This window comes from Ciconia boyciana, chromosome 4 (genome assembly GCF_034638445.1).
Source record: "Ciconia boyciana chromosome 4, ASM3463844v1, whole genome shotgun sequence".
NCBI classification, from domain to species: Eukaryota; Metazoa; Chordata; class Aves; order Ciconiiformes; family Ciconiidae; genus Ciconia; species Ciconia boyciana.
This window is the reverse complement of record NC_132937.1, coordinates 57,601,189-57,626,332: the sequence shown is the minus strand read 5'-3', so window position 1 is coordinate 57,626,332 and position 25,144 is coordinate 57,601,189. Positions and strand designations below refer to the sequence as shown.

The following is a 25,144-nucleotide window of genomic DNA, read 5'->3' as shown; positions in this document are numbered from 1 at the left end:
GATTTAAACAAAAATACACAAGGGAGCCCATTGCAGCCTGGAGTAAGCAGGTGCAACTCCCAGGGAAGTCTGTGTGTGATATAAATGGGCTGGCCATTACACAGGGGAATAAGTTGGCCAGAAAATAGATGTGAGAGGCAAATTTGTGTAACTCAAGCCTGTTGGGCATTGCATGTGTGGGCAAAGTGGATGTGTCAGAGTTGCTGAGTGCATGGAAAGTTGGATGAGGTATGAAAAATCAAATAACAGGAAGGCACAAAATAAATGATCTTCCCTCCTTTAACAGTTGCCCACACCTTCAGAGTACTCTGGTTGCTAAATTCAACACCCTCTGAGTGGGTGCTGAGCCTACAGAGGCTAGTGATTTTCCTGCATTTGTTTTCCACAGAAAGTGGAGTAAGGCTTGGTTTGTTGTACACATGTGAGGATGACAAAGGAATGGAGATTATATTATTTTGCTGATTTCAACCACTTCCTTTCTGTGTTGACACCAGGAGAAAAAATAAACCACTCTTTATACTACTGGTGAAGCTGGGCTCCTATCAGCCATCCCTAACACTGACAAGTAGAAGTTTGTTATTCATGGCCAATCTGTTTATTACTGAACTCGTTTTCAGACTGCCTTTGCTAGCACCACAGCTCTGAAATTTTTTGTGCATGGCTGGCACCTGTGAAAACTACAACAGAGTTGGAAGGTAGTTGTTTTTTAGGAGTTTTATACACTGTGTATTGTGTAAGTCCCAGTGACCACCTGATGGAGGGACATAGTCCAGGTGGGGCAGGAAAGAAAAAGATGATAATGCAGTGTTTTCCCTTTGGTCTTTGGTCCTTTCTCTTGTCCTGCTGTCCTTTTACAGTAACCTCCAGCAAGAACTGTTGAGTGTTTTCACCTCTGTACTCTGGAGCTCTGCAAAATCCCTCCCATCAACATCCTATTGGCTTCCTTGAAGGAAGGTAGCACACTTCAAAGTCCTGTTTGCAGGATATAATGATTCAACAACCACTTTCTTTTGTGTTTTCCCTCTATCTCTTTTTTTTTTCCACTAAGCTGCTCTTTCTTTGTCAAACCTACCACTGTGGGTTTGGAGTTGAAAGCTGGTAAATTGAAGGGATAAGACAATGGTTCTCTAGTCACCTGTTGGGTAGGGAGCCTAACTGGACATATATTTTGCATTTCAATTTTATACCTGCTTGGAATCACTGAGCTTGTTGTGACTAATGTAATATCAAGGAGGGATTGTAGTCCATGCATTCATATGTGTCCCCTTTTCCTATGATGGTCAGGAAGGAGGATGGCTGTGTGTTTTCTTTAAGGACCATGGTAAGGCAAACACAACAGACAGCCTCTTTGGACTTGCTGATTATTGTCCACATAGCAATCAGACAGCAGTAATATTTGTATTTAGAAAAGTTAATATTCAGTTTACTTTTTTTACTGAATGCCAATGACAAGAGTCTTTTGTTCTATTTTTTAAAAAATAAATCTTAAACCCCAGAATACATGAAACAGCCATGATTTACACAACAAGGCTGGATAACTGCATATAAAACATGAGCATGTATGTTAGCTACATGTGCAGGTACTCAAGTATCAGGGACATCTGCATGTGTATCTGTAAACTCAGACATTTTCTTTAACTCATACAAGCAAAATGCTGCTTTAATGCAACATTTCTACTGAAACATAAAAAGAAAAAGCCAAAAAGTCAAAAGTTATACATCTGGCAGCAAATATTTCTCATTCCTCCTGTTCCTCCTGTAAATGCATACAGGTTCCTCCTGTATGCATATACTATTACATAAACTATTCATACTCCTGCCATGTTGTGTACATGTGATGTGGCCAGGGGACAGAGGCTGAAGTTATGCAAATGGATTTCTCATCTCACAAAGACACACCTGAACAGGAAAGACAGAAGAACAGATGGATATGGAGTGAACTATAGAAAGGTCACTGTCTTAATCATAACCGTTGTAGTTTTGAACATACCATGCCTATTATAACACAGTTTCTTTGAGAGTCTCGAGGTATCAAACACTTTTTTTTTTACCTTAACAAACCACTCTCCTTTACAACTAGTTGAGAATTAGCATTCTTTGTATTTTCTGCAAATGAGGCACAGAGGTGTAGGATGGATGGCTTTGCTGTTGAAGAAAGATGTCAGAGAAAGACAAGCAATACATCATCTAACAGAACAGGGAGAGTCTAATCCTCAATTCTGGAGGTCTATGCTGAGGTTTTGATTCAGTAAGGCACTGATTTCCAGCTTACATGAAAATGCTGATGTGTAAAAAAAATACAGATAAATCTGCAGTGATGTCATTGGCCAAAGACACTGAGTCAAGAACATGCTGGTAAAACACAGAAGGAGTAGACCAACTTCTCTTACCATTTTCCCAATCATCATAACATACGGTCCCAAATACTTGTTTACTCCGAAGATGTCTAGTAACCGTATATACCAGTAAATGATGTTAACACAGTATATCACTCGGCCATCGCTCCGGAGTGGCAGATCTTGCAGACGGAGAACCATCCCAACGGAGAACAGGAGGATAGCTATGAGATCAGTAACATTCCAGTACTCCTGGAGCCAAACTTTTACTTTCTGTAACAGTTTCCCAGGCTCTGACATCAGTATCTGAAGGACAGAGGACATGGAGAGGAAAGGAGCTAAACTGTCTTAATTTAAGCTTGAAGAAATCTATAGTAAACAGATATATGCCACACAGGCCAAAAGCAAAGCTGGTAGACTCCTATCATATAAAAATCTCATGTACTCTCTGATTTTTTTGAGAAATCTTCTATTTCAACCATTCTTAGCCTGTGCTAAGATATGTGCAAGATACTTAAAAGAAAACGGATGAAAACCTTACTCATTCTAAAATCCCCATGAAATCAGAAGAAATATATATATATCTTTCTGTTTTTCAAATTTATTGACCCTACTTAGAATCTTGGAATAGAGAGAGAAATGTAGAAAGGTATTTCATCAGAAAATTCACATTTAAAGAAGCTGTAGATTTAAAGAAAATTATTCTAAAACTTGTATCAAACTGTCAAGAAATAATTAATAATCATAAAGATCTGGATTTAGCATTTAATCCAGAGAGATACTAGCTACTACCTGGACCTGTTTTTAGAAATTAAGTTTCACAGCTGAGAATATAATTCACAAAAATAATTAATCTTACCTTATGAAATTATCGTGATTCTATTTGCAAGATCATTTGGGAGACTTGATTGTTTTCCTGAATTACTGTTGAAACTATTCCTCAAGTGATTTCTATGAATAATTCCTAGCTCTTAGTGAGTTAACAAGCTGTTTGTTTTAATTTTCTATATTTAGCTTGAGAACATTTGAGCAGACTCATACAGTTCCTTAAAAAGATGAATGCCATTCTTATAATTTTCTTATAATTCATTTTCAGAATGAATTTTAGGCTCATCTTCTGTGAACAATCTCGAACATCTGCTTAGATATCCATTCCAACAAATGTTCTTGATAAACTTTTGTGGAAAGGACAATTTGGTGTGAATGATTAGACAAAAATGGCACACATGATTCCTGTCAGCAGCCTCCCACCTACTGAGCCAGCGGTGCTTTGTTTCCATCAGTGTTGCAGAGTCCTCGTGTGGCTACTGCCACTGTTTTCCTTTTTCTTTTGGTTAGTGAAGTACAGTCATTACAGGCCACACAAGTAGTGTCTTTTCCTCTGTTCTTTCTATTTATAATGTAGAGTTTACCATACAGTGTTTGAAATCTGTCTTTGAAATCTAAATGGCTGTTGCAAGACCATTTTTAGTCTAGTCCTCAAAAGCATTTGCTGCAGAAAATACAAATGTAGATGGTTACAAATTCAGCCCAGGGGTACAAATGTGCTGTTTCAGCTGAGGTCAATGGGACTCGCACCCTCTCACATCAGGGCTGAATTTGGCCTCTGGTGTCATTGTGGAATAAATGCACATTTTGCCAAGTGCAAAGGACACAGCGGTAGCTGCAAGTGGGAGAGATCATGAGGGGCAGGGGGTGGCTCTGCCTATGGACTGAGTGCCACCTTAAATGCGCTGTCTCTGCTCTACATGTCTGCTTTAGCATCTTTAGGGAGATGCATGCTATTGCTGGATATAATCAGCAAAAATTTTCAAGATTAAAAAGGGGATATCCTATTAGAAACGTGCTGCAATATTAAATATGGATCTAAATTTTCGCCCAGTTATGGCTGGTTTTATTTAAAACCTTTGCATGAGATACTTGGACAGACAGAATAGCTGTAAATTTTGAATGAACTCTATTTGGGGTGGCGTGGGGATTCAAACATGGGCTTTTTGGTTGTCATGCTGTCACCATGTCTCCATGTCCATTCTGTTATAGCGTATCTCCTTTTCCTCTCCCTGAAACTTACTTCAGTTTGTGGGCCACATTTCAAGGAATATAGCTGAGATTTAAGATATGTCAGAAGACTGCCCCATGCTTGTGAATGCTTTTAAACATGCATCACACAGAAATCTGAACAGAGAAATTCCGTGGGAGAAAGAGAAAGAAAGAGAGAGATTCTTGATTTTAAAATGGAGGAAGATAGGTTCTTTAGGGCTGTGTTTTTAACGATCCATCTGCTTTTCTGCAAAAAAAAGGGCAATTTTATGACAAGCATGTTCATTAAAAATTATCCTGAGAAAAATAATAAAAACAGATATTAAAATGAAAAAACCCACGCTTATTTCTTTTTTATTCTGTCTTTCTTGGTTGGGGTGATTTTACCTCTCTCATCTTCTCTATTCCCAGTGTGAAAATGTATGAGATGACAATCCATTCCTGTGTAGATGGCCAGCGATCCATCTTCACTAACACTATATAATTGAACAGCATCAAGTAGCCTATATATGCCAGCTGTAAAGAAACAAAATTAATATCAATAGTCACTATATTTATATGACTGAGCCAGTTTCTTGGGTATGATTTGATATTCCTAATTCCACTGTGACCAGAGTTAAACAGACAAAATAACAATCAGACAGTGTTCTGGGTTGTCTGAAAAAGCTCACATTAAATCCCATACAGTGTGGAATCTGCAAAATACATGCACAAACATCCTCTCCTCCAGCTACATCTGCCTTCCCAACAAAATTGTATTAATGCAGTCCCCTTGGACCATCCCACAGTGATGGGAACTCTGATAACACTATGTCAACTACCAAACTAAGTTACCTATGTGAAGATTTCTCCCTCATCTGCTTCTAACACCCTTTACTCCTCTAACACCCCTCCTCTGTGTTTTTTCTCCCTGTTTACCTAGCCTAGGCTGACTGTGGCATTCCAAATCCTTTTTGCACAATCCTTGCCTGGAGCCCAGAAGGTACTAGGTGTTGCTAGAAGTCTTTCTATCCAGTGTAGTACTGACCTAACCTATACCATGATTCCTCCCCAAAACACTGCTACTCCTACTTACATTGCTGCAGCAAGTAGCCAGGCATAGCCATGCATTCATTTGCCTTATATTTTTTGCAAGTTTTTATGTATAACTGTTTTGCTTTTCCTTCTCTAATATTTAATATTAGATAATATTAATTTATATTTATTTATATTATATTATATTATTTATAGTATTTATATTATATTATTGATATGATATGATATGATATGATATGATATGATATTATATTATATTTAATAATATTAATTTTCCTTCTCTAATATTTAATATTCTCTAATATAACCTTCTGGCCTAATTTTTGATACAGTGGAAAGTGTGGATTATGTCTTTAGTTTCTTTTCCCTTTCCTTCTATGTGCTGAATGCAATGAAATGGTCAGTCAAAAAAAGGCAAGAGGGGCAAACTGCACCATCAAGTTCATAAAACTCAGAGAAACCCGAGTGCCACACTGGAGCATGGGCTGTAGCAAGGGTGAATGGCTGTGCCTGGGGTCTCTGGTGGCCAGAATCCAACTGCCTGTCTACTTTGCCTTTCAAACATCAGCCCTACAAAAAAATGCATCTTAAGCCAAATTTAAATCAGAGAAAAGATGATTCAGTTCTGGGCATGAACATTTTAGTCGTGGTGGCAGAAAGCTTATTCCATACATCTGTATTTCGGTACAGTTTTTCTCTCTCAAGTGCATGTTACTTACAACTATTGTATACTTGGTGTCAGACTTAACATGAAAAAAACACAGAGGGGCTTGAGACTTTTGGGTGGGATTATTTCAGTGTTCAGCACCCCACAGAACAGGATTTATAGTCCTGTTGTATTTGTCAGAGAACACCACTTCTGCTCTGTGTAAAAGCCACATGGTTCTGGCTTTTCTTCCAGCTGTTGGTTTGAAGGACGCTCAAGAGAATTCTTTACGTTGGCCATAACTATCAGCACAGAGAAGACAGCCAGTTGAACCTCTGCTTCTTGTCTACATAAAACAGAGGAGGAAATTATCTCATTTGTCTTTCAGTTTGTGCGTGATTATGGATTGCAACGCTCAGGTCTAGAGACTGGTCTTCCCTTAACACTCCTAAAGGAAACGGAGAGCAATATTGACTTAGGTCAGCATCTAGGGTGTCAGCTGAGTCAGCAGAAACTCTGTCTGGGCAGGCAGAACTGGACACCCACCTCCCTAACTGAAATAACGCCTTCTATTATAGTGCAAAAAGCCAGGTGATACTGTCACCTAACACCCCTCCTCTTAGATCTTATTAATTATCAGCAAATCTTATTTATTTGGTCTGACTCAGCAGCCTTTGGTGAGCATTTGCAGTTAGTGTGGCAAAAGAATAGCGACATTAAGGTTACCAAGGTGACAGAAACCACAAGATCCTCAGTGTAACTAGGGGCTTTTGCTTCTTCTTGGTTTTCTTTTGAGGTGTTGGGGTTTTTTGGTTTTGGGTTTGGTTTTTGTTTTGTCAATCCAAATTTACTGAAAATTGCTGAAAATTTTTGCTTGGCAAAAAAAAAAAAAAAAAAGAAAAGAAAAAAAGCATCTTTATTTAAGAATAAAATTATGCTGAAACTGCACCACTTTAACACAAGAAACAAGCCCTTCAGATAGTGAGTGACAGCCTCCTTCTCCCTCCCCAGACCTGTAACCTGCTCCTGCCTTCCAGTAGGATGTCCTGATCCCACACTGTGGTCAAACCTCAGTACAGCTGCCCGTGCTGGTACTCAAGATTCTTTGAAAATGCTGCTACACAAGTAGTTGAACCCTCTTTTTCTTGCTTTTACGTGGCTTGACAAAGAGCTAGGGGCTGCCATTTTCACCCTTGAGGGCAGTACCTGAAGAAACTAAGGAGAGGAATGCCTGCTAAGAAGTTTCTAGGGTGGGTTGCTCCCTGACCTCCTATGGGTGCTATGCCAGTCTATAGAAAACACTCGAATACTCATTATGGTAAGGGACAAATCTGGAAATTGTACCAGCAGGAGAGTGCTTCAAGAGGGAGACTACCCTCTCCCTTTTCACTGATTGCAACAATTAAATGATCATAAAGTGAAGTGGTCCCAAAATGCAAAACTTATGGCAAAGCTGTTTTAATGTTTAGAAGATGACTCATACTCGGGGTTCAATTCCCTCTGCAGCTATTCCTCCTCAGAAGAGGTAGAAACGTGGCCTCTTACATCCTGCTAGCATCTCAGCCCAAAGCTAGTACTTCAAAGGGGAAGGCCATCCTCTTCTCCTCAAGCAATCTGTGAGATGAAACTTTTGAACCTCATGGTTTTCAATGCAACAGCCACAAAACAGAACAGAGTAGTTGACTTTTGAAACTACTGCATGTCCAGAAAGAAAGGCTAAAGATTTTTTTGGTGGAGAAAAAGCTGTTTATTTGGCTCATCTGCTAAGCCAAAACGTTACTTACTCAGACATCCCCACATTTAACCCACTCTTGTGTATGCTAAGAATGAAGGTGGATATAGCTATACAGTAATAACAGATAGGTAGATATAGAATAATCAAATTATTTTAAATGGCATGCAATAGCCGTAAGTATAGTCACTTTTCTTGCATTTTGGACTGTGGAATGTAAAATTTGGAGGATTTATTTTGAAATCTGTGACTGGTATTTCTGCCTGTGTACTTGTAAAAAGTATGATAGGCTGTGCAATTTTAACCCTCATCTGAAAGTTGTTTTGCTTTTAGTCTCCAGGAGATTCTCAATATACCAAACTGGTCAAGCACTGCAGCCAGAATCCACCTTAATTTGCTCTTCAAATTCAGTGTAGCCAAGATCCAGCTTTAATAAGTGACCTTGATTGAGACCTGCCTCAGGACATAAAACTGTAGGAACAGGTCTAAATGGAAATGCGAATATTGATCTTTTTCTCCCATTTCAAAATTGAACTAACAGGGAGAGGCAGGATGCTTCTTTCTGTTTACAGTGTAAAGACTTTTCTGGTTATGCATAATATATACTGCAGTTGATAATGAGACTAGGCTGCTGCTGAGCAGTTTCTAGACTCATTGGCCTGATTAATGTTCAATGGCCACACAGTTCAGCGAGTAGTTACTCCAAGTTGCCAAACTGGAGCTATTTGCTAGCATAAGCTGTCCACCACAGTTTAGTCTCTGTTGAGTGAGTTGTTCTGGCTGTCTGTAGATGTATTGCCTGGATCTCAGCAAGGCAATTTTTCTTATAAGAAGTCATCTACAGAAGGATGCATTCTTTGTGATCTGCTGTGCATTCAGCGGAATGATGGAAAATATAACTGGGAAGGACCACCTGAAACCATCTGGCTAATTCCATGGTGCTGAGGCAGGATTAATTACAGTGTAACATAGTGGACATAGGCTTTGATAAGATAGACTTTGAAATCACTAATAATGGAAAATCTACTATCTCCTTACACAGTTTATGACAGTACTTCTCAGAGCAGTTAGAAACTGTTTCCTAACATGTTAGAAACATGTTTCCTAGAACTTCCTTGCTGCAATTTAAACCATTACTTCTTGTCCTATTCAGCAAGGATTTGGAGATTATTCCATTTTGTTCCTCTCTGCAGCTACTTACACATATTTGAAGACTGTTACATCCTTCTGCAGACTTCTTTTTTCCAGCGAAAGCAACCTCACTTCCTTAAATCTTTCCCCTTAAGTCATGTTTTACAGACCTCTTGAAACATTTTTCTTGTTCTTTTTTGTGTCCTTCGAACCAGTCTATACTTGTCACATGATGCAGAAGCTGAACTGGGATAGAATATTCCAGCCAAGGAGACTGAAAGGGTTACTTTCTGTGTTCATTTTACTTTTTGATGTCATCCTTCTACATTCTAGTGCAATTTGCAAATTTAACAACTAATCTCTACTCCATCATCCAAGTTTTGAATGAAAATATCAGATAGCAACTGATGTAAGAGAGACCCTAATGGAATCCTTTCCAATCCCTGGTTCCAGCTTGATAGTCAATAATTAATATCTACTCTTGAAGACTAATTGCCAAAAAGCTTTGTATCCACATAGTAACTTTAATATAGCAGTTAATAATTTATCTGTGAGAATACCCTGTAAAGTTTTTGATACTGTCTTACTTTAGTCAAATTATAGGACATTTTTTTCTGCTCCATCTGCGAGGTCTGTTTCTTTATAACACAGGGAGATTGTACTGGTTTGACATAATTTGTCCCTGAAAAATATACATTAGCTGCTACTCATGTCTTTGTTATCCTGTGGGTACTTACACAAACACTTTATCTGAGAGACACTCTGCAGACTAGTCAAAACAGAACAAAGAAAAAATGTTCCAAGAAAAGGTGTGCTCTATCTGCTTCTTTTTTCCATCAATTATTATACAATTGGATATCCTGATTCAGCCCAGCCTCCCATTGGGCTTACTGTTGGGAGCTCTCCTATTGGGAATTCTCCTACAGGGAATTCCGTGGGAGCACTGACTGTAGCAAACTGCCACTTGTTGTATTTGAAGAAAAACATAGTCATTCAAATTTTAACCATTAACTTCCTGAATGAAATGGTAGTCTTCAAAAGTCTTAGACAGGTTTGCAAGTGTTAGCTGACCTCCACAAAAGATTTTTATTAAACTGTTTACAGGTAAGCCCTCCAATGCATGCAGATGCAGACTTTCAATGAAACACACATGATGACCTTAATCCAATTTCAGTATTTGTCCAAACAGTAGTAATATAACAGGAAAGATTTCTTACTGTGTAAAACCAAAATTTAACGATGGGAGCATTGTAGAACTCATAAATCTTTCTTCCAACAGGGATCAGTCTGTGCCTGCTCTGAACTTCCTCTTCCTCTTTCTTTCTTGAAGACTCTCCATTCCCTCGTCCCAGCATTGCCTACAAGAAAGGACATTTTTGTGTTTCTTTCTTTGTGAAAGACAAATTAAGCTATTTTTTGAAATTTCAAAAAGAAACTATTCAAAACTTCTCTGATTTCTTGATCTTTAGACAAAACCAGGTGACCATAGCTAGGTGTAAAATGCTTTGTTCTCAGATTATCTTTTTTGCAGGGAAGCTGCTGTTTAATTCTTTGTAAACCAAAAAAGCAATGCTTTGGCAGCAACTGTCAGCACCAATGTGAAATCCTTGACTGGTGAACAAAACATGAGATGTGGAGAACATTTCTCCTTTTTGCTGTATGGACAGTAAAATTTTTACCTGACAACAGCTTTTTGTGGTGTACTTGTATACAATAAACAGATGCACACAGAAAACAGATAAGTTTTGGTTTTAAACAAAGAGCAGTTCATAAGGCTGAGACTGAGAGAGAACAACAGGGGGAACGATGAGTTGGCAGTTGCTGGACTGGAAGCAATGAAGCCAGTGACTCTTTTTACTCGATCACTGGATCTGTCACAGGCAATGATCCCACAGTGAACTTCATATGGATGTAGAGAACTGACCAGTAGAGTTCACTGCAGCATTAAGGCCTTGGATTGAAAGATCCTTCTACATGATTATAGCTTCTTCCATAATGAAGTTCCAGACGTTCATGCACTGCCTCTGTTAGGCTTGATCTCACTGTCACCATTGCAATTCAGACTCACCGATGAGCTACACTGAGCTCCAGAAACACACACTTAAGAAGTCCTCAGCTATAAGTGCAAACCTAACAGGCAAAAGACAGTAATATTTTGTTTATTCTTAACTTCCGCTGCAAAGAGGTGGAAGGAGTGACTAAACTGTATACTCACTGAAGTTAATGCTTAAAAGAAGGTGTTCCTTTGTATTTAGAGTACAGAGTGATCTATTAAATGTTCTTTCTGAAACAATTCTTTTGTGAATAGTAGACTAAGAGTGGATTTTAGGTGACTGTGCCCTGAACAAGTTCTTCCTATTTAGTTTGTGGCAGCACCTATAGATGGTAGCACTCCTGCACATGAAAGCAATTGCAAAAATTGAGATACAACTGTCCTATCTAAGTATGCAGGGATTGCACAATGATGCTTTTCTTTAAATGTTTCTATAATGTTTTTCTGTAAGTCAATCAAAGCACTTTCGTACTTTTATGTTAACCGAAGCAAACTTTCACCATCCCTGAAGATAACATTGTTCTCATCTGCACCTTAAAAACGTGGAAAACTAAGCCCCTAAAGAGAACAATTAGATGCCAGACATATTGTCTTTCAATGAAGAGGGCCTTCTTTTATGTATCTCTGCACTCTCTGATTCAACAGGATGTTCAGCACATACTTAACTAATCAGCTTAAGGTGAGCTATTTGATCTGGTTTTAGTGCCCTGCAGGAACAGGAGATGCACTTCTCACATATTTAAAAGTAAGAATCACAGTCTTTCCTTTTCTTCCTTTTTCTAGGCCTCATGTGGAGCTATTCATAGAGGTCTTTGGTCCTGTAAAATAGTAATTTTTAATGATAAACTGATGACCACATTTTTTTTTCTTTCAAGTCAGTGTAGATATTTGTAACATTATTAGGACCATGTATGGTCCTAGATGGCTCCTGTCTAATATTTCCCCTTCATTTCATTTATGCAGTTATTTTTTTCCTCTTGTAGTATTACTTTCCACGTGGTCCCTTATATTCTTGAATTTGACTATGCACATATGTCGCCCTGTACATTTTTAATAAAATAGAAAAAAGATTCAGGACACAAGTATACTGCACTGAAACTAACCTGCTGAGATCTTAAAACTGTAGCCTGCTTTGATGAAGTTACCTGTTTCCTTTACCTTTTTATGCCTGCAGACTTCTAAGTTCATTGCCATAAATGCAGATAAAACAATGCATATTAAAAAAATCATATATACCACCTGTTGATTCTCACAGAGCACATAAAACCCCCTAAAAGTCCATCAAGAGTTTCATAAAAAAGGAAAAAGATGGAGTGGCTGTTAAGCAGAGGAGAAGGATTCTTATTAGATAAGCAAGAACATGAGACTTCCTGAATATAACTATAGTAGCAGAGATTACCCAACCTTCACAGAACCCCAGGTATTGTTACCTGAAGTCTACAAACCCAGAGTGATTCCCTGATCTATATCAGGGATTGTTTATTTGGAGAAAAAAAGTGGAATATGATCTGAATGCTCTGGGAAAATTATAGCCCAAGAACATACTCATTTCTTTGCTTCTCTCTACCTCCTGATGCTGTTTTAGGGAAAGCTGCCATCTGGTGCTACAGAGTTTTCTGTAGCTTTTCCCAAGGCTTTGTCTCTGCTGTCCTCTGGTGCTCAAGAATTTTGCAGCAGACTGAAAATAAATGCTGGCAGCTTTAACAAATGAGCAGTGCCGTGCTTTAGTGAAAGGGATTATTTTACAGAGTTTAAATCCTTCACAATTTTATAAATTTACTAATTTTGAGACACTCTTAGGTCTCACTGGAATCAGTGAGTTGTGGATGTTTTTAGGATAATGCTCTTTCAGTACCTGGATTTATGCCTTAGCTCATGGGTACTAATTTCCTGTTTGCTATTGCTTTCTTCTTGATAATGATGCTGTAATTTTGTTATACTTATGTTTGAATTAATTGTATGGGATAATACTAACCTCTCCCCTCCTCCATGCTACAGATGAGGAATTGCTCTGAGATGGCTGGGGATTAGATTTGACACGATGTCCCCGACTGTTAATTATATCACAGTATTAACAAATTGAAAAGCCTCCCCATTAGAAACATACAGAAATAACCTAAGTGACTGTGTTAACAGAGTAGCTGCAATGCTGAATGTGAACAAATGTGTTTTCACTTGGAGGGGGAAGCAATAGCGTGGGAATAACTCAAGACACTGCTCTGTGTGGGCAGCATCTCTTTCTCTAATACGCAATTTTGTCCATGATTCACCATGAGTCATGCAGGGGAAGCCCAACAGCAGCTCAACTACCTTGTAAAGTACAGTACAACTGCATCATTTTAGCCTGAAGGGATTGATGTGCGCATAGTTTTTACATGGAGATTTTTCTAATCAGGATTCTGTTGGGGTTTTTTGGCCAGATTTTGTTTTATGTAATTGAGGACCATTCACTGATAGGGAGCCAGGACAGTTTTGGGTTGTGCATTTGTGCACTAATATATGTTAATGATCCTATAATATCTTTATCTGTTTTATAATTAAATAACAGGAATTTCAGTCCTGCTAGAATGATCATAGGCTCTTCAAATTTTTTCCTTAGTGAATCTACATGCTAAATATAGACTTACCCCATATTCACACAGAACTGGTGTGGAAACGGTACATAGCTGGGTGGATATACTATACCTCTCTCTGCACACCCCATTGTATCCTACGCTATTTATGGAAATGCTGCCTCCATGGTCATTGTTCTAGGGTTACCGTTCTCTGCCTTGAAATACTGGTAGGAAAAAATGTTTAATGTCTTTGAGTTACAGGTGTGTAAAATTGGATTTTGAATGTGCTCAGTGGTTCTTCAAGGTGAATACAGAGGAGCAGGGCTAAAGTACCGGGAGCTCAGCCATCCTGGTGAAGGACACACAGAGTGCCAGGGCACTTGTGCGGTGGCGGTATGGGGGGGTTTCCAAAACTGTCGGAGAAACGGAGGGAAATCCCTCCTTATGGAGAGGGCCAGCACTTCTGCCTCATGACTGCCGGCAGTGTCTCCCACTGCCATTTTCCAGATGAGCTGAAGGAGTGCCTTGCTGCTGGCATGTGAGATGCTGCAAGCACCATCCCCCAGCAGGGTGGGTGAGATGGACCAGGGGCACAAGGATACTAGTCTTCAACCTTTCCTATCTTAAGAACTGTATTTTAAGTGATATAATAGTTGGTTAGTTCTTGCCATGGAGAAAAGGCTAAGCATACATACTACAGATGAGATAATGTGCACCCAGAGCCCAACACAAGTAGCGCTGCTGCTGCTGCAAAGTCCTAACTCAGACTCTTAGTGATGCCCATGGAAGTCCAAACTTCCTATTTGATGTGGAAAAATAGAACAAAATGAGAAAAACAATGACTGAAAGATCTTCTAAAGGACTTAGATGAGTTATTCTGTGTTATGAAATAAGACCAGTCACTGGGGAACTCTAATACCCAACAATAAGGCACTGAACAGGGATAAGGATGCTCCTAGTTATGGCTTCCAGAATCAGTGTTACTTTGGGAGGAGGGTAGACTACTGGGGTTTCTGACTGACCTAAAAATCAGCCACTAATGAAGGCCCTGTTCAGGACATTGTAGAAATACAAAACGTCCCTGTTCTTTAAACTTTAGTGCCCTTCTACTCCTCTATGTCTAATATTCAGGATTAATGACTGGCAGCTCCATGCATAAATTGTGGTAAATTCCTTGGTGCTGAGGGAGTGGTGATGAGAGCAGTATTCAAGCCTGTTTTTGTGAGTAGCTGCTATAAGGAAAGTCTGTTGCTTAGCATCTAGGTGTTAAAGAAATGTGTGCCCAGCACTCTTATACATCTGTTATAAAGTTAAACAACGCAGGTGTGAGTAACAAGTAGTTTACAGTGAATAAACACTACATCTTTATAGTATATCCAAATCTTCAGCTACCCACCAGATCCTTTGAGAGGAGCATAAAACAAATACATACTTGCATGCAGCTGCACCCATGTGGAGACCTACTTCACTGTTGCTGTAGTCTGTGTGATCACATTATTCTGTGCAAATGAGATGTAAAATAGCGCAAAAATCACTGTGGCCCTGTACCTCATCCACTCTGTACAAGTGCAGTCCAGAGGAAGAAACTGACTCTTTTGGCCTATTGTTAGTCATCTGGCCTTAGCAGTGCAGGACACACAAGGCTTCATAAGAAATCAATGAACAGACCTTGACTAGATGTGGTCTCTTTATATTAGCAGCACTTTTATAAAAATGTATATGGGTGTAATATTATAGGAATACAGAGACTTGAGAAGTATTCACTGGGAATAATTAGAAATAGAGTTAGGCAGATTGTTTGGATGATACATTATTTGCCAGAAATGGACTTCTGAGGTGACCAAAATGATTTTTAGTTCATCAGTTTTGTTTGTTTAAGCTTTAAGCTGAGCAAAGCTCAGAAACCCAAACTATGGAAAAATTTTGAAATTATTTTGAACAATCATGTGCCAATTAAGTAAATGAATAAAAGAAAACTGTAGTAATCACTAAAAAAGAGTATATTTTTTTGTCCTGAAAGGAAAAGAGCGGAGAAAAATATGCAGGTCATTCTGAATACAATAGTCGCAAGCTATGGTAAGGGTGAGCGACTGGTCTACTGAGCCAGAGTCCAGCAATTGATCAAACATTTGTGATATCACATCACAATCAATTATTAATCTTAATAAACTATGAATAAGGTGTCCTTAATATAAGTGTGGCTAAAGGGAAACTTCACAAAGGCACTTCCCAAACAGTCTTACAGGCATCCTCTCATCAGTGGAGAAGAGACCCAACCTGACCTATGCCATATCATTTGACTAAGGCTGGAACAACGCAAAGCTTCAATCTAAAATATTTTCTTATATTTAAAACATGTCAGGTAGGAACATTCTCCTTGACACAGTGCCTGAAGGTGACTAAATATAACTGGCTATGGCATCTAACCACAGAAATATATGCAAAGGTCTCTTTGCTAGCAAATCATCTCTCCTCATCACTGAACAGTACCTGAGTGAAGAAGCTGTGTTAGAAGTCCTAAAGCATAGTATAGATTATATGCAGAAATGTTGAGTCAGCAGTAGTGTACCAAAGATATTGTTTCTGAACTTGCTGGACTCCACAGAAACAGTTCTTATTTTGTAGAAAAGGCTGTAAGTGTCTGAAACTTCACTAGAATGATGCATCAAATTTGAAGGAGTTAAGGGCAGAGTCAATGACAGGAAAGAGCAATAGGACTGTCAGCACATGAAAGGGAGAAGGGAGGGAACATCTAAGACTCGTCTGGAAAAGCAGATCCAGTTCACACATCACTTCCTTGTAGCAGGAGTCAGAAGGTAAAAAGGAAACACAGTATTGTAGACAAGAAACCAGAAGCTGGGATAACTGCAGAGAGATGGAAATGACTTCCTCCCCAAATTTCTCCCCATTGCCAAGAAAAAGGCAGCTTGCAAAGTGCTTATTTGATTTGAATAGGCACTTCATAAGTGGATCAGAAGCCAGGGATAGTAAATTGCAATTAATAGCTAATGAGCCGAGAACGGCCCATTGCTGCTATTCTGGCTTCTGACCCTTCCCAACGGCCAGGTTCTTGCCTGCAAACGGGTCCTGTAGGTGGGTCTTGTGGGCTGCTCCTTCGGCTTGCCTGCATATTGGGTCCTGTAGGCAGGTCCTTCTGCCTGCCTGCAGACGGGGTCCTGTGGGCAGCTCCTGCTGTTTGCCTGTGGGAAACAGTCTGTTTTTTTTTTTTTTTTAAATTAACCAGGAAAATCCCTTTTAGTTCTGTGCCTCTATCCTGACCGTGACCAACTGGGGTTGAGTTTTAAGCCTTTCAGAGACACCACAACCAAACCCAAACCAAAGCAAACCAAACTAAGCTCAGGCAGGTCTGATAGCTCATATGATAATTGCCCAAATTAAAACGCGTCAAACAAGTCTGAGAACAAGAGACTGGAAGTAGGTGACATATAGTTTTCAGAGCTTTAGCTATTTGATTCTCTTTGTCGTGCAAATTATTCGTCTAAGGCTATGTTACTAATACAGACAAGTCCTTCCTTACACAATTCTGCTGAGCTGCAGAAGCTTTTAGTAAGGGCTGAGCTGTCTAGCTGCTTGCTAATGTCTTCAGTGGATTAAAAACTGCATGTGCATATGTGTGAGAGGCAATGACCACAAATTCATAAAGAATTTTGAAAAACATTTTCATCATTTTTCTTTTGTGTTTGCACACTTACTTGCCCTCTAATGAAGTTAACCAAAAGAAAAAAGTAATCTCTAGCTTCTATGAATCTTTGGGCATTTCTACCTGAAGGAAGACTTAGTGAGCTTCTTTTCTACCAGAGAGGCCCACTCATCTATCATGGCTGAATGATTTCAATTCTGAAATCTCATTAATTTATTTCAGACAACGTGGCATCAAATTGAACCAAAATATGAGGATATTACGTCACAACATGATGCTTCAGCATTACCATGCACTGCTGCAACATCAAGACACAATGATGCCAGCTTGTCTGGTTTGAGTCCCACCAAGGAGAGGGGAGTGTTAAGAGTGGTATCCTATCATCTGCTAAATTTAGCCATCAGACAGCCTGCAACGCCCACAGAGGTGGGAATAACAAATTGACACCACTGAGGCTGGTGACTTATTGTTGGCACTTACGGTGAGTTCCATGTCCTCCTCCTCTTTTTCTTTCACTGGCTTCTCTGGTTCCTCTGGCTCCTTCTCTTGAAGATGGATCTCGTTGGCCTGGGACATGTAAGGCATATCATCTTTGTTCTTGAACTCCAAGCTGAGGATTGAAGGAGGAAGTAGAATTCCTAGAATTACCTGAAGCAATAATAATGATAACAATAATCATCACAGTAAACAGGTTACAATCATGATGGTTACTTAGTATCAAATGGAACAACTCCCTCAGGTCATTTAGGAAAAGAAAGATATGTGTGCATGTGAGTTTCTGTGACAATAGAATATTTGTCACTTGGGGTAATGTTTTCAGAGCTCCATAGTGAAACAAAGCATGTAACTTCTATTAGCATTGCTGTGAGTGCTATGGCTGATTGCCTCTCTTGAATATTTTATCTGCTTGCTCATCAGATGTATATTGTTACACACCAGAACATATTTACAAAATATGACATGAGGTCAACAGCAGGTGGGACCATGGGGGCGTTCAGACCTTGGACTTGCAAATTTCTGCATTTTACATAATAGACAATCTCAGTGTAAATGACACACAAGCAGTATTAATTTCTACAGAGAGGGGTAATAGGTCTCAAGCTCTCTGTGTCCACACTTAATGCACACAGGTAGTCAAGGTGTAAGCACGTGTGGATCTGAGGGGATAAGGCAAACCCAGCAATAGCAAATGCTGATGGGCTTAGCTATGTGGTCCCCTTGGACTTTGCTTCAGTAACCTAGTGGCTGTGTAATGCTCACATTAATGCCAGCTCTTTCTTTTCTGCCTTCCCTCTCTTATGATGTGGGAGTACATTAAAATTACCTTGTGTGGATATAAACAATGAACGATGCTTGGGGTTAAATCAGTAGTATAACTGAAGAGATATCGTAATAATACAAAAAGAAGTGGCCTGTCTGTATTCACAAGCACTATAGTGTTCCTGGTTTTGCTGTAATCTCATGGAAAATGATTTTGTTATAAATCTCTCCCTAAATGACAGTGAAACCAGATAGTTAGCTTGTTGGCAGGTCAGGGAGGGTGACTGCTTGTGTTCATCATATCAACAGACAGCATGTGTGTTGCTGAAACTATCCAAAGTACTGCAATTAGGAGCAGTTAGCATATATGAATGCTGTGCCCAGCCTTGGAAGAGCTGAGCACCAGGCTGCCTTCAGTGCTCCTGCACTTGGCTTGTTGCAAAAGCATGTGTCCAGGGAGAGGGGGTTACGGGCAGACCTGGCTTCCCAGAGAGGCTATTTTTAAGAACAGGCAGGAGTAAAAATTACCTCTGCCCGGCCCATTGGTGCTATACATCCCCAGCAAGACTCTGAAGAATTACATTCAGCCTTCTTGCCATTTGCCAGTTTCGACAAGAGAAAATTGTTCATGGGAAATAATCCATGACTCATGCTTGCAAATTTATTTCTTTGCCATGCTGCCTCTTGCTCATGTAGCTTGTAGCCTGCTTTAGCTTTAAACAGGCCCTGCTAATGAGCTTCAGTGAAATAACACAGACTAGAAACTGAATAAAGGATACTTGTGCAGCCCGGATGTTACAAGAAGCTGAAAGGAAACAGAGTCTATTACCTTCAGTTATTCATTGTGAAAGAAAGGTCTGTTTTATGGCTTAAGAGACACATGCTGCAAAGAAGAAAGCATGCATGGGGAAATGAGTTGCTGCACTGAACCCCATCTACCCAGGCTGAATATCTGCAAAGCCAAGCAGTGAACAAGGCAGCAGCCCTTCTAAAGGGCAATGGGCCTGTGAGTTGAGTCAGAAAAATAGATAGAAAAGATGTCTCCAAATGTGAGAATGCTTTCTATCTGTAAGCAGAACAACATTTACGCACAGATCCTGCAGGAGGATGATGAGAATGCTATCAGCCCCTTATTCTCATTCATCACTGTCACTGGATTAGACCCAGTATGATAACGATGCACGTACTCATAAGCATTCTCACCATTACTGAACATCTTTTCACACAGCAAAACAGCTGAGCAATTACCACTTTTCACACACATGATTAATGCAGGAGACAGAACCCCTTCACTGAAAATATTTATCATCCTCTGGGAGGAAGAGGCAATTCCTGGTTATGTACTGACTGGTGAGTACTTTGGTGAAGGTGAAAGATGCCAGCCCATGGACACAAATTCACCTCCCAGAATTCACCTTGCTCTGTTAGCAGTTTCGCTAACTGTGGAAGTAAAGCTTAAACAGCTTTGAAAATTGAATTATCCTCTAGATCCTCTAAGGTAGTCCCTTCAGGTCAGTCATCAGGAAGATTGGCAGGGGATTGCAAGACAATTTGTACTGCTTGCTTTGGCCTGTTCTGGGCAAGGCTGTCAGATCAGCACCTTTCACTAGCAGTTAATTCACTTACACATCCTTTTTCTTTATTTATCTTAAAAACCTTGACTAACTCCTCAGGTATCCAGGCAGAGTGACATACTAAACTCCTTGCTCAATTTTTATTCTGATAACTCTCACTGATGCCAGAGGGGACTTTGAGAAAGATGATGAAAAAACTAAGTAACGTGCTTTGAACCTGGGTTTGTGATAAGCTTCCAGCTGAAAAACTGAACACAGGAAGAATATACCCTGCTTAATGTCACTACAAGTAAGCACCTGAAATATGGTTAATGGAGCCAGTTATTACTGATTTGTTGTGAGCCCTGTCGCCATCTATTAGAACTCCTCTGACTATTAATTTTATTTTAAAACAGTGCTGACCTTTAGGCCAGAATTTTTGCGCATCCGGAGACGACCCATCCACATGTCTGTGAGCAGCATTTGGCTGCAAGTGTGAGCAATGAAGTCCCTGTGCTTGGCTGCCACTGCGAGCTGCAGGCATGTGGCGTTGCTCCAGTTCTTCAGCTCGTAGGTCAGCAGTTTCATTGCCAGTTGCTCGTCCTGCTTGTACGACTGGTCCAACAGCTCCACCGCCAGCTGGCCGAAGTCCCTGCAACAGAGGGACATTCGTTCATTCCCATTAGCCCAAGCAGCCTGCTGCAGAAAACACCCCCCCTGCAACTAACAGCCTCTGCAAGGGGGGCATCACCTTCCATCACGCAAATCGTGATGTTGACTGTACACATGGAAACCCACATTTTCAAATGTGAGTGGCTAATGCTAGGCATATAAATAAGTGCCCCAACTTAGCAGTGATGAGCTCCCACACCTACCAGCTGTCTGCTCCCACCTGCCTGCCCACCTCCCTGACATTTTCTATATCTGCAGCTTAGAGGATTGCTTCTGTGCTGTTTGCCCATGGCTTCATAGTCAAGTCTCCTGGAAAAAGGAATGTCCAATACCCTTTTTAAAAATCTGTGCCTCAGACTTTTAGTGTTAGGAAAGATTATTACAGAATCTAGTATCTCGGCTTGCTCACCTAAGCATGAGCTCTCAGTTAATTAACACTTCTGCCTGAATATTATGTTCATAAGGACTTCAACAATTTTTCTGCTTGGGATGAACACGGTGTCTTGAAAAAGCACAGAGAAACGTTGCAGCCTGACTCTTGAGGCCTCAGGGAGAACACTTAGACAATATAGATATTTCATTGCCTTCTCGACACCTTCGCAGTTCAGAAGTTATACTGCTAGCAACTCTGCTTCTCTGGCAGACAGATTGTTTAAAAGCCATTTAGACTTTCTTTAAAGGGACTGCATTTTCCCTACAAGTTAGAAATGAAAGCAAGGTACAGATAAGCAAATTTCAGGCAGGTTCAGCAGGCTCTCTCCCTTCTTCTTTTTTTTTTTAAACCCAGGAAAGTGTACATGAAATAAAATTCACCTGGAATTATGGTTCAGCTCTTGGGATATGTCATCCACCATGTCGTTTTCTGATGCTTCATGGGCCATGGCTTTGCAGAGTTTACAGGCCACCAGTGCTTTGGCCATAGCCTCTTCTCCATGCTGCCAAAAGAAGAGGGCCATCTTCTGACGCTTCATCAGCACAGCCCACACCATCAGCTCGTGGAATGGGAAGGGGAAATGATTGATCTCAGGGTCATCCAAATCAATATCAACTTCTTCTTCTCTTTTTTTTGTTGTTTTCCTCCCTCGCCGCAAAGGGACATCATCCTGTGAGAATTGTAGAGAAATTTTTTTCACCAGTGAAGGAACTGAATCCATTCACACAATGCATTGGAGTCAGTACCTGAGATGTCAAACACATTCCCTGCAGGCCAGCCCCTTCAGCTTTTTTGGACCAAATATTTAACATAGGAAAACAATGAAAAAAGTATTGGTCCATGCACTGTAATTAAGAAGTCGGTAACCCCATACCTAAACACAGGGAAAGAGAGCTTTGGACTATTACTCTGAACTGTTCTTTCTCCCTAAGAACACAAAGCACAATCACACAATATCCAGAACCATTCTGGAAAAGCCACCATTAAAATAAAGCTAAGAGTTCACTCCAAATATAACATCTATTGCAATTCATCTGCCTCATTCCGCCTCCAGAAAGTACATATCCAGGGAACGTTCTGGTCTGCTGAAGACTCCCTCCCTCCTTACTCTTGTGTTTTCTCCCTTTATCTTCTCACAAGAGTAGGAATCTCCTTTCTTCACTCCCATTCTGCCTTTGTATCCCATGTTTATCCCTTCTTTTGCCAGCTCTTTGTTGTTTCTATCGCCTTTGGTTTCTCTCCCATTTTAGCCTACTGCTTTCCCAGATGAGCTGACTTATTCTGTGCTGCGTCTGTGGACAGCAAAATTAAAGTTGTTGTATAAAATAACCAAACAAGAAAACACTACTATCTCCTTGAAGCATCGGGGTAGCCAAAAGAGTCAACAAAACTGATAGAAATTTGGCCCATGTAAAGCTTTCTGCATTATTCTCTGCAACTGTTCCATTTCTCTGAACACGTTTTAAAGTTATATAGTTATCTGACTGAAATTCTGCTTGGCCTGACCTTCTGAAACATTTTGTTTAATCTTCATGAAAAGAAAAATGATGCATAGAGGCGGCAGAGCCTTCTTTTTTCTTGTCTATCCACTGAAGTTTTATTAATAAATGTTTCTTAATCTGGCCATTGCATAAACAAGTTATCTGGATGAAAAATACGATTTGTGTGGCACATTTCTCATGCAAAACTTGAAAACAACTATTGATGCCTTCATTACAGTGAATTTAAACATTATCTTGATATAGCGTATATTCGTCAAAGAAAGAAAAGACATTAAGATTTATCACAAGTCGCCTACCTCCATTCCTAACAGTTTCAGGGCTTTTGGCTGTACAAAAAAAGTCAGAAAAACATTATTTCTCCCGGAAGTGTGATGAAAAATTACAAATATATGTGTATACATACATACATACATGCAAAAGTGTGTAACGTGATGTATAACATATAATATAGAGTATATAATAGACAATATATAATATAGATAATGTATATGTAATGCAGTGTAATGTAATGTTATATACATATATACATCAATCAAATAATTACATATATATATTTAATTCAACCTTGAGTTTGACCCTATTTCACCAAAACACACAACAGAAGACATACATTGAGATTCAGGACCAAATTACAGCTGGTTTGGGGCTCTTCTAGTGGAAAAGAGATAGGAATTACTGCTAAGGCATGAATGGATTTCTCTGCAGCACATCCATATTTTGGCCATTCCCCTGGCACACTTTTATTGACTGCTGTGGAGCTGCTCTGTATGTTGGTTCAGTACCTGTGAAATTGCTACTCAAATGCTTTTCTTGATGGAGTGACTAAAGGAAGGAGGTCTCTCCCAGCAGCTACAATTACTACCTTTCCTCTCAAAAGTGAAGAATGAAAGTGTAGGGAAACAAACAAACACATTTCAGGTGTTTGGCTGTAACCGTTTCACAGAGCTGTGGCTCTTTATAGCCACTTAGAAGAATATTCAATGGTGTGTATTGCTAAAATCTGAATTGAGATAGGAAATGAAAATGTGAGGTAAAAATAGGCAGAGAAAGAACTACAAATCTTACTGGGAGCAGTTCAGTAGATTTTTCTTCACGCTGGATTGCGTTGGTGGCATTATGGATGACAATAAATATCTTTTATGTTTTAGAAAGGTAGTGAACTTACTTTGTATTCACAGTGTTGCAATCTATCAAACATGAAAACCACAAAAATACTGAACGGTGTTTTTGCCACAAGCCCACTGAGTCTGCTGGAGCCACATCCAGCCAATAAAGCTAATTTTGAGTTATGGTTTTCTTTGTTCTGATACCATCAGGTCACAATCAAGAAGATGAGCCATGAGGTAGGAAATGTGTCTATCAAAACACAAGTTTTTTCAAGTCTAACTCAGCTGCCCTATGGTATTATTGGTACAGGTCAAAAGACTTGTCTTTCAAAAGCTGTGGATGCTCATAATTACAGATTTTAGAGCCAGAAGAGACTGTTTTATGTCCTGGTCTCACCAGGGTAGCAGAACCCAATAATTTTTTCATTAAATTAATAAAAAATGTAGCTTGTATCAGTGGCTGGCTTGTGGTGCATTGTGGTGAAATAGCTGCTATGTACCTAATGGAAATGAATCTGTAGACTGAATAGTGTATGCATGTGGATCCTCCCAGCCTGGAACCATCTAAGAAGCTATGGTAATCCCTGCCAGTGGGTGCAGTCATACAGATGGCAAATAACTTGCTCCTTACCCTCTTGGGCCCAAATAAATTGTGGTACAGTGTTCTGAACCGCTTTCGGGTGTAATTGCAGCGATATGCTCCTCCCATCAAGTACTCTATCACCAAACCAATATCAATCAGACTTATCCGATAATCAGGAGGTAAGTTTCCCTGCAATGAAAATAAGAAGGATGGTGGGGGAGGAAGAAATGCTTATTACTGGTGTTGTTAAATATACTTTATAATGATGTTAGAATAAAACAAATTAAATAGTTAAAAACAGGAATGTATTATTATGCTGGTTAATTCATTCACCTTAAAATAGATCCAACCGAAACCTGGATATTCTCGCTTGGAAAGAAGACATAAGTTAAATAAGAAGGTGAAGAACTTGTTGGAAGTAACAGAAGATAATGTCAGTACACAGTACTCATATTCTTCAGCTGGGGAAACAAGGAACACGACTACAGAACAAAAAGCACGAGGATCAGCACACTTGAAATGTCAGGCACAGTTGCTGGACTCTAGTCCTGCAAGTTAGCACCTTTTCTGCACCATCTGTCCCCCACAACTCTTGTCCTGGCATCTCTTGTCTCTGCTGGCATCTCTTTGGACTGCCTCATCTGCACTGCCAAGGCACGTTGAAGTGACATCATGAGATATCATTTGTTCACATGGAACCAGCTCCTGTGTGTGATCTTCCCCTCCTGCAGTGTTTCCTTCCCGTGTTCCAGGAAAGGAAGGGCAGGGGGGAAAGAGCTGTGTGACCTACTCCAGAGGACTTACACAGTGCATGAGTTATTATTATTGCTAGTTGCTAGAGGCAAG

The 25,144-nt window shown here is 39.8% G+C and overlaps 1 protein-coding gene across 1 annotated transcript in view; it reads right to left on the bottom strand.

Annotated features, from left to right (window-relative positions):
* TRPM3 (transient receptor potential cation channel subfamily M member 3) overlaps window positions 1-25,144 on the bottom strand; it is a 288,488-nt gene that overhangs the window by 27,685 nt on the left and 235,659 nt on the right. Inside the window, exons 13-20 of the mRNA XM_072858792.1 lie at window positions 24,347-24,487; window positions 22,906-22,935; window positions 21,488-21,777; window positions 20,426-20,654; window positions 17,670-17,837; window positions 10,138-10,278; window positions 4,764-4,892; window positions 2,391-2,642 (exon numbers count right to left, since the gene is read on the bottom strand). Coding sequence (XP_072714893.1) covers window positions 2,391-2,642; window positions 4,764-4,892; window positions 10,138-10,278; window positions 17,670-17,837; window positions 20,426-20,654; window positions 21,488-21,777; window positions 22,906-22,935; window positions 24,347-24,487 — 1,380 coding nt within the window. The remainder of the gene's footprint in view (window positions 1-2,390; window positions 2,643-4,763; window positions 4,893-10,137; window positions 10,279-17,669; window positions 17,838-20,425; window positions 20,655-21,487; window positions 21,778-22,905; window positions 22,936-24,346; window positions 24,488-25,144) is intronic.